Consider the following 10722-nt stretch of genomic DNA (forward strand, 5'->3'; position numbering starts at 1 on the left):
GCAAAGTAAATGGAGCACAGAGTGAAGCAATGAAACAACTCACAATTGAGAACCATCAAAAAGAAAAAATGATCATATTTTTTGTGTTTTTTAAGCTTGGAAAAACTGTTATTCTCCTGATCTGCCTTCCTCTGTTCTTATAATAATTCCACTGACAAATGTAGGAGGAGTCTTTACATGCTTGAACAGTAGCACCAAATCTCTCCTCATTATCTGAACACTGGAACCACCATGATGTTTCTGTGCTCTCTGACTGTCTTTATCATCATGCTAAGTAAGTGTAGCTGACTCCATTTTTGTCTATGTGGAATATATATTTGGTGTGTTTAAAGTGTTTGTTGATATTTTAGTTTTATTTCTTTGTGGTGACGCGTCTGAGTATGTCAGTGATAAATTAGGTTGTTTTGATGATTTTTATTTTATTTCTTCACAGGGAATTCTTCTGCACAGCCAATAGCACCACTGGAGACCAAAACACAGGTTCATGCTCTTGAAGATGAGACAGTTACTCTCTCCTGCAAGTATGAGGGTAGTGTGCGTAATCTGCAGTGGTATCGTCAGTATCCTGGATCCAGACCAGAGTTCTTGCTGCTGAAATATCCAGGATCAGCTGATGTAACCCATGCAAATCCTCCTTTCCCACACCTGAATGCTACAGACATTAGCAAACAATGGAAACTCTCAATCTCCTCTGCTGCAGTATCAGACTCTGCATTCTACTACTGTGCCATGGAGCCCACAGTGATAGGAAACCCAGCTACACTGTACAAAAGCTGTTTCATATGACTGAGGTAGAGTCCTGCTTTTCTCAGGAGGGGGAGCTGTTATTACACTCAAAGAGCTTTTCTTTGTTCCTGATGTGAATTCATTTGTAAAGATCCTCCAGTGGTGAACAATGATTTTGTATTGTTTTATTTGCTGGTTTTTGTTTTTGTCTGTATGATTTTTGCTTGCAGCCAAAAGCAGAAAGAAGCAGCAGAGCTATTATTATGGCTAGGAAGAAGTTTCACTGTTATAACTGTCAAAACATCATTATCAAAGAAAGAATGGATTGCCCACACAACAGTTGTCAGGTATCAGTCATCAGTCGTCAGTTGTCAGGTATCAGTCATCAGTTGTTGGATCCCTGGTATCAGTCATCAGTTGTCATGTGTCAGTTGTTAAGTATCAGGTATCAGTCATCAGTTGTCAGGTATCAGGTGTCAGTTGTCAGTCCTTAGGTATCAGGTATCATTTGTCAGTTGTCAGGTACCAGTCGTCAGTAGTCAGTCATTAGGTATCAGGTATCAGTCATTATTTGTCAGGTGTGAGTTGTCAGGTATCAGGTGTCACTTAACCATTTACTAAATTTAAAAACTTAAGTAAAATAAAGGAAATACATCTGCTTAACCACCAGACAGGGCAAGTCATAAGCACTGAACAATGGAAGGCATTTCAAAATAAAAGTTATTTCAATAATACGGTCATTATAAAATGTCATAAGATTATTTTATTATTACGTCTTTATGAACATTTTAAATATTAGTTATCAATTCAATAATCAGACACCTGATTTCTGCTCCTAATCTTCAAATGCTACTGCCCCTATGTTTTGTTACAGGCATCAATTTCAGAATGAGCATATATTTACAAAAAATAATGAAGTTTAAAAGGTAAAACACTAAATATCAAGCCTTTATACTGTCTTCATTTAAATAAAAGTCCAAGTGAATTCACAAATAACTGCTTTCTGTTATTTGTTCTCTACAGTGACCTGAAGTTTGTATGATGTAGAATGGAGAATGCAGAGGTTTGTGTTTAAAGATAAAAAGCTGCTTTCAATATAACAGCAGTTTGAAAGTCTTCTTTACAACTTCTTTACAAATCCTATGTGCTGTCTGAATTGCTTTTATTCCTCTGTTGGGCCTAAGAGCCTCTCTTCTGCGCCCAAGGCCCGTGGACAGAAGATGGATTCTTCTAGCGTGTTCTAATGCTGTTACCTTAAGAGTTAACTGCAATATAACTTCTTCTAACAAAATAAGAAAAATGTCTAAGTGTAAAAGAGCAAAGTAAAATAAGAGACTCCAGTCACTGAGCTCTTGTGGAAGGAAGGAAAAGGCCTTCTTCTTTATTGAGCTTGAATGGCAAGATGGTTCCTGGACAACCACAATGCAAAGATCATTCGCAGAACACCCATTTTTATATCCTGTTTGGGGTGATGAAGTAATCACCCCTCCCTTTCTCCCTTAAAACTCTATACCATCTTAGTTCCCATCATTTCCAAACCTTACACTTTTCCTTGGGAACCCTTATTTCCAAACATATATGATATATGTTTTTTAAAAATATCTTATCTTAGCTGTACCAGGATGTTCCACTCTCCCAAGGGCATTAGCTTTTGACTGGTCGCATTGTAAATTCACCGACTCCAGAAACTGGTTCTTATCATCTCAAGGACAGCTCTTCTGTCTCACACAGCAGATTCTCACAAACTTCTGGAGGCCTCTTTGTGAAAGGGCACTCCGGTGTCCAAATTCCCATGCAAGCTAAGGCCCATCTTACAGTGTGAAGATTATTATTCTTTTGGTTAATAAACACTACTTGTTAGAACTATCAAAGATAAAGATCTGTCACCTCCAAAACACTTAATTACATTTTTTTTAAATCTCCATCAGGCAGCTTGACTGTAGACTAGACAACTCTTACCTGTTACAAAGACTGTCCAGCTGCTGTCTGCATTCAATTTTCTAACAGAAAAAAGTGATGTAATTTTGGTAATTTATGCCTTTTATTTTCCTTCTGTTCATTCCTTCTGTTTGCTCTTTAACCCAGTGGAATGCTCTCCATTTTACCAGCTTAGATTAGCTAATAGTGAACGTTTATGTATCCTACAGCTGGATTTCCTTGAGGATGAATGACAGAAAAGTGATAACAGTGTATGACAGTAAAGTACTTCTGTAGCATAATTTGAAAAATGCATTAATTATAATGGATCAGTTTCTCACTGAGATTTTTCTACATTACATTTACACCATCATTACACTAATGTTTGCTACTGAACCTGGTCGTATGTAGTTGAGATTTTATTGTGGAACAGTTATGCCAGTTTACAAAGAAAGGTGTAATGATGGATGTCTACCAGAAGAGGGCAGGTTTAATCTAGATTTGCTGGATTGAAGTGAGTTATGCATTTAAAGCTCTTAGGTCAACAATGTTATATGCAAAAAAAGAATGTTATATATAACAAAGTCAGGAACACAGCCTCTGAGTGGTTGACAGACTCAACCCAGCCATAGAGGATGGCTAATAGCCATGCTAACAATAACAATAACTCTTTTAAACCCGAGAAATAGATAAATACTGGCAGAAGACATTCAGCTTTGGATTTGTCATTATGGACCTATTTTACAAAGTCTCCAAAAAGACAGAGCAGCTCAAGGCTGGATTACAAAGCTGCTGAAAGGGATACGATCACAACTGAGCCTTCATTGAAATGGCTAAACACTAGCCTTCTGGGAAAAAATGAAAGTAAGTCTGTAGCATGCAGCGTTCCCAAGATGTTTATTTTTTTTATGTACGACATCCTTTGATGTCACATACAACATTGTTGACCTAAGAGGGTTAAAGAAGCTGAAATGAGGAGCTAAATAAAAAATCCACAAGAAACTCTGAGACTGCAGTTTACTGTGTCGTTCTCAGATGCTCTGTGGCTTCTGTTTCTCATTATAAATTCAGTGGCAATTGATCTTTTATACAGTACTGATTCAAAGTTCTTGTAACTGTCATTTCTTATCAGGGGACTGTTTTTCACTGTTCTTTTTTTGCCTTTCACGATAAAATAGTTGTTGTCTCCTGCTTGTATGATGGTGCTGTGAACTTTCTACATAATCAGCATGTTATTAAAAATGCCTCTAAGTCTACTACACCAAAGTTGCGATGTAGAGAATCTACATGTGAAAAAAAATGACTCATCTTTCATTACCTACAGGGCCAGATGTATAGACTGCACTTCTTGGCATATATAGAAAATAAAAAAAGACATTTTTTTTCATTTTTGTATCTATTTAGAAAAGGCTGTTCAAGGAATGATGACTGTTAGTAATTCTGCATGTTTGTATTTCCTTATATGCATTTTGCCCAATATTGATGCTTGTTGTGTTTGCTTTTATAATGTGCTTTTGTATTTGTTTCTATTTACATATTGGAGAGATTAGATTTCTGTTGACACAGCAAAAATTTAAAGTCTATCAGTGCTGCACATTCAGTCAGAGGCCCAGTACTTTGTTCTTACAACAGATCCACTGACAAATGTAGGAGGAGTCTTTACATGCTTGAACAGTAGCACCAAATCTCTCCTCATTATCTGAACACTGGAACCACCATGATGTTTCTGTGCTCTCTGACTGTCTTTATCATCATGCTAAGTAAGTGTAGCTGACTCCATTTCTATCTGTCAAATATACACTTTGCGTGCTTAAAGTGTTTGTTGATATTTTTGTTCTATTTCTTTGTGGTGATGTATCTGAGGATATCAGAGATTAATTAGGTTGTTTTGGGTGATTTTTATTCTATTTCTTCACAGGGAACTGTTCTGCACAGTCAAAAGCACCAGTGCAAAACAAAACACAGGTTCATGCTCTTGAAGATGAGACAGTTACTCTCTCCTGCAAGTTTGAGGTTAGTGTGGAGAGTCTGCAGTGGTACCGTCAGTATCCTGGATCCAGACCAGAGTTCTTGCTGCTGAAATTTCCAGGATCAGCTGATGTAACCCATGCAAACCCTCCTTTCCCACGACTGAATGCTACAGACAGCAACACAATAATGAATCTGATAATCTCCTCTGCTGCAGTATCAGACTCTGCACTCTACTACTGTGCTGTGAAGCCCACAGTGACAGGAAACCCAGCTACACTGTACAAAAACTGTTTCATATGACTGAGGTAGAGTCTTGCTGTTTCTCAGGAGGGGGAGCTGTTATTACACTCAAAGAGCTTTTCTTTCTTCTTGATGTCAATCATTTGTAAAGATCTACAAATGAACAATGTAACCCAGCTCCAGTACTTGAGTGAAAGTAGAAATACTTTGTAAAATATTACCAAAATATCTCAGCAGCACAAACCAAATAAACACAATGGAAAAAGAGACACACAGCGCTTGGCATGACTTGGTATTTTCTTGCTTAAGAAGAGATGTCCCTGAAAAAGACATTGTCTAGATGGCAGCATATGTTGTTCCAAAATGCATATGTACTCCTCAGCATTAATGGTGCCTTCACAAAAGTGCAACTTATGCATGCAGTGGCGCTAACACACCCCCAAACCATGACAGACTCTGGCTTTGAACTTTGATTTGGTAACAGTCTGGATTGAAACTTTCCTCTTTGGTCTGTAGAACATGACGTCCATTGTTTCCAAATAGAGTTTGAAAGGTGGACTCACCAGACCAAAATACACGGTTCCACTTTTTTGTCAGTCCATCTCAGACGAGCTTTAGCCCAGAGACGTCAGCGGCGTTTCTAGATGTTGTTAATATTTGGCTTCCGCTTTACAGAGCAGGGTCTTAACTTGCATTTGGAGATGCAGCGACAAACTGTGTTTACTAACAAGCGTGTTCTAAAGTACTCCTGAGCCCATGTTCTGTTCGTTACTGAAGCATGTTAATCATTTTGTACTAATTCTGAGAGTTATTTAACCAAAATATATCAAAATCAGCTTTTTAAAACTCTTCCCAGATTAATAACTTCACTGATTTGTGTGGTTATTTTTTGTCATATAATCATGAACTTACTGCAGCAACACATGTAACTGCAGGGTTTAATAAAGAAATGATCCCACTGCACATTCAAAAACTAGAACTGGCCCAAATAGGAACCAACTGAACTTCCCTAGTTCTAGGTTCTACCTGTAGTTCATTTTGCTCCTGCTTGAGAGACAGCTGGACCTGGTATAATAACCACGATTAACAATTTAACAATTTTTGGTCATTTTCTGTCACTCTAAAGTGTCTAACTAGGCTTATTATCTACCTCACATGCCATTTCAGATTATTGGCTGAAATAGTAATATCTTTATCTTTATTTATAGAGCACTTTTCATACTAGTGGTGATACATACCGGTAATAAAGCTTAACAGTAATAGAAGAAATTATGAGTATTCATTTAAAATTATACAAGACAATGGCACAGACTAAATTAAGATGATAAATACCAAAGAGACATTGAGGATATATTGCTCTACTCTGTACATACACTCACACAAATGTCTACATTTACATACAAGTAGAATCAAACAAAGTTTCAGCGTTTTATTGTCAAGTCTGACAATATGAGCAAAAACACTCGCTCTGTGGCCACTGGCATAAAAGCTAGCCAACAGTATTAGCTCCTTAAGTAGCCTACATTGCCTTATGTCAAACTATCAATGCAGTAATCATTCTGAAAATAGCAATCAACACATCAATCTACAATACTACTGTAGATTGTGGTGCTCTTATTGATCATGTAACAGTCCCGGGCAGTTTGATGTTCATCTGGAAGAGCAGTGGATTTGCTAAATGTTGTTATCTTCTGCTGTAAGTCTTAGTAAACAGAGGATCCATTACTGGGATTGAAATACTTGTAGAAGCTCTATTTGCTTTGAAAGGAGGAAAATTGGAAAAAGGGTAAGTAATATCCATTATATACTTGGGTACATTTGACATCACATCCTCAAACTCAACATAATTTTACTGTTATTGCCGATGTTTACTCACTTATGTTTGTATTTATTGTAATTTTTTCCAGAAATTGAGCTGCTTTCATGCTGACTGGATGTCTCTGATGTGAGTTATCCACTTGGAAGTATAGCCAGCCTTTCTGTTTACACACATTCTGATTTGGTCTATAGACCAGATGGCTCTTACCTGTTACAAACTGACTGCTATCTGCATAGTCAAGTCAAGTCAAAGTTTATTTATATAGCACTTTTTACTACAGGTGTTGTCACAAAGCAGCTTTACAGAAAAATCCCGGTCCAAGCCCCCATGAGCAAACCAATGGCAACGGTGGTAAAACTCCCTAAGAGCAAGAGGAAGAAACCTTGAGAGGAACCAAGACTCAGAAAGGGAACCCATCCTCCTCTGGTCAACACTGGATAGCAAACAGCGTTAGTATAAAATATTAGAATGCAAAAACAGGGGAGAAACAGGTGGAGCAATGGTTAATCTGAGAGCTTGATTGTATGCAGCAGCAGCATCAGGAGGGTCAGTTCATGCAGGTGAGGTTTGCACAGCTTTGTACAGCATGAAACTCCATGGTGGTCAAAACGGTGCAGATCAGCCAACAGAGATGGAGCTCTGGTGACTCTAGCAGCTCCCATGTGACGACTCAGGTAGATGTCGGTCAGGGGTTCAAATAAAGAGAGAGAGAGAGAAATTGATTAACAGGACACGTCCGTTTATGGAGAGATATTGGTGAGTTAATAGTGCAGCAACTGATATTAGCAAAGTGCTTGAGCAAACAGGTAAGTTTTGAGCCTAGTTTTAAATGTAGAGAGTGTGTCTGAGTCCTGAACAGAGGGCAGGAGATGATTCCACAATTTTGGAGCTACGTAGGAAAATGCTCGACCCCCTGCTGTGTTTTTTCTAGTTCTAGGAACTGTCAGCAGGCCGTTATTCTGTGAGTGGAGCGCACGTGTGGGTTCATATGACTGAATTAATTCACTGAGATACTGCGGGGTCGTTTAATGATATATACGTTAAGAGAAGGATCTCTCCACAAAATTTAACAGGTAGCCAATGTAATGACGACAGGATTGGGGATATATGGTCAAACATTTTGGTCCTTGTAAGGACTCTAGCAGCTGCATTCTGGACCAGTTGGAGCTTATTTAGTAACGTATTGGAGCATCCAGCTAAAATGGTGTTACAGTTGTCCAGCCTGGAGGTTATAAAGGCACCAGCTTTTCCGCATCATTTAGGGCTAGAATATTACGGAATTTAGTTAAAATTTGGAGAGTTGAGGTCTCTCTGCTTTGGATCCAAGTAGTAGGACCTCAGTTTTGTTAGGAATAAGAAGAAGGAAATTGTTGGTCATCTAGCTTTTGATATTTTAACACATTCTTTAGATTCAGAGCCTCATTTGGTTTAAGCAGATACGTAAAGCTGCATGTCGTCTGCATAGCAGTGAAAACTAATGCCGAATCTGTGAATTATGTTACCAAGAGGTTGCGTATACAGACAGAAAAGCAGCGGCCCGAGCACTGATCCTTGGGGGACACCATATTGTACTAGTGTACGATCAGAGTGTTTATTGTTAACACTGACAAATTGATAGCGGTCTGTGAGATAGGATCGGAACCAGGGCAAAGCCTGTCCTTTGATACCAACCAGATTTTCCAGCCTATCAAGAAGGATCTTGTGGTTGATAGTATCAAATGCTGCACTGAGATCTAGAAGGACTAGTATGCAAATACGGCCACTATCAAGAGACAAAAGGAGATCATTTACTACTCTAGTTAATGCTGTTTCAGTACTGTGAACTCTTCTACATAGAAGTATTGGAAAGATGGAATTTGATTGGAAGATGAAAAATTATGCCTGTTATTGCTTTTCTTGTCTCACAAATTCAAATCGAATCATCAGATGCATAATTGGCATCATCTTTAAACTTATTTTTAACATTCATAAATATTTTAATATCTAAAGTTCCATGATTATAAACACATATACACCACATTTACAATGTAAATGGAGCACAGAGTGAGGCAATGAAACCACTGACAATTGAGTACCATCAAAATTATTTATTATTTTTAATGCTGGGAAAAATTGTTATTCTTGTGATCTGCCTTCATTGGTTGTCATAACAGATCCACTGACAAATGTAGGAGGAGTCTTTACATGCTTGAACAGTAGCACCAAATCTCTCCTCATTACCTGAACACTGGAACCACCATGATGTTTCTGTGCTCTCTGACTGTCTTTATCATCATGCTAAGTAAGTGTAGCTGACTCCATTTCTATCTATGTCAAATATACACTTGCGTGTTTAAAGTGTTTGTTGCTGTTTATGTTTTATTTGTTTGTGATGATGTATCTGAGGATATCAGTGATAAATTAGGTTGTTTTGGTGATTTTTATTTCATTTCTTCACAGGGAACTCTTCTGCACAGTCAAAAGCACCAGTGGAAAACAAAACACGGGTTTATGCTCGGTGAAGATGAGACAGTTACTCTCACCTGCAAGTATGATGGTGATGTGGACAGTCTGCAGTGGTATCGTCAGTATCCTGGATCCAGACCAGAGTTCTTACTGCTGAAATATCCAGGATCAGCTGATGTAACCCATGCAAATCCTCCTTTCCCACGCCTGAATGCTACAGACAGCAACAAAATAATGAATCTGATAATCTCCTCTGCTGCAGTATCAGACTCTGCACTCTACTACTGTGCTGTGAGGCCCACAGTGACAGGAAACCCAGCTACACTGTACAAAAACTGTTTCATATGACTGAGGTAGAGTCCTGCTTTTCTCAGCAGGGGGAGCTGTTATTACACTCAAAGAGCTTTTTTTTGCTCCTGATGTCAATTCATTTGAAAAGATCTACCAGTGGTGAACAATGTAACCCAACTCCAGTACTTGAGTGAAAGTAGAAATACCCTTTGTGAAATATTACCAGAATATCTCAGCAGAACAACCCAACTGAACACAGTGGAGAAAGAGCTCATCACAGTGGAAAAAACTCATCTTCCCAGGTTAATAACTTCACTGACTTGTGTGATTAATTTTTGTCATATAATCATGAACTTGCTCCAGTGACACATGCCATTGCCGGATTTAATAAATATTTTCATTGCACATTCAAAAACTAGAACTGGCCCAAACAGAAACCAACTGAACTTTTCTAGTTCTCGGTTCATTTTACTCCTGTTTGAGAGACAGCTGGACTAGAGTGTTCACAAAACTACAATGAAGAAGGAAAACTGTGTCGATCTTCTCTGTCACAATTTAAAATTTGTATGAGTCACTTCCATGAGTATAAACATATATACACAAGACTTGCAAAGTAAATGGAGCACAGAGTGAAGCAATGAAACAACTCACAATTGAGAACCATCAAAAAGAAAAAGTGATCATATTTTTTGTGTTTTTTAAGCTTGGAAAAACTGTTATTCTCCTGATCTGCCTTCCTCTGTTCTTATAACAATTCCACTGACAAATGTAGGAGGAGTCTTTACATGCTTGAACAGTAGCACCAAATCTCTCCTCATTATCTGAACACTGGAACCACCATGATGTTTCTGTGCTCTCTGACTGTCTTTATCATCATGCTAAGTAAGTGTAGCTGACTCCATTTTTGTCTATGTGGAATATATATTTGGTGTGTTTAAAGTGTTTGTTGTCATTTTAGTTTTATTTCTTTGTGGTGACGCGTCTGAGTATGTCAGTGATAAATTAGGTTGTTTTGATGATTTTTATTTTATTTCTTCACAGGGAACTCTTCTGCACAGCCAATAGCACCAGTGGAAAACAAAACACGGGTTTATGCTCTTGAAGATGAGACAGTTACTCTCTCCTGCAAGTATGAGGGTAGTGTGTGTAATCTGCAGTGGTATCGTCAGTATCCTGGATCCAGACCAGAGTTCTTGCTGCTGAAATATCCAGGATCAGCTGATGTAACCCATGCAAATCCTCCTTTCCCACGCCTGAATGCTACAGACATTAGCAAACAATGGAAACTCTCAATCTCCTCTGCTGCAGTATCA

The 10722-nt window shown here is 38.3% G+C and overlaps 1 gene segment (V, D, J or C); it reads left to right on the forward strand.

Annotated features, from left to right (window-relative positions):
- Positions 1-4359: 4359 nt before the first annotated feature.
- On the forward strand, positions 4360-4863 carry LOC118826581 (the record flags this gene model as incomplete). The annotated part of the segment is given in 2 exon segments: positions 4360-4403; positions 4562-4863. Coding segments are annotated over 2 exon segments (345 nt in total), but the record flags the coding sequence as incomplete, so codon positions are not given.
- Positions 4864-10722: the final 5859 nt, after the last annotated feature.

This window comes from Colossoma macropomum, unplaced genomic scaffold (assembly GCF_904425465.1).
Source record: "Colossoma macropomum unplaced genomic scaffold, Colossoma_macropomum, whole genome shotgun sequence".
Classification (NCBI taxonomy): Eukaryota; Metazoa; Chordata; class Actinopteri; order Characiformes; family Serrasalmidae; genus Colossoma; species Colossoma macropomum.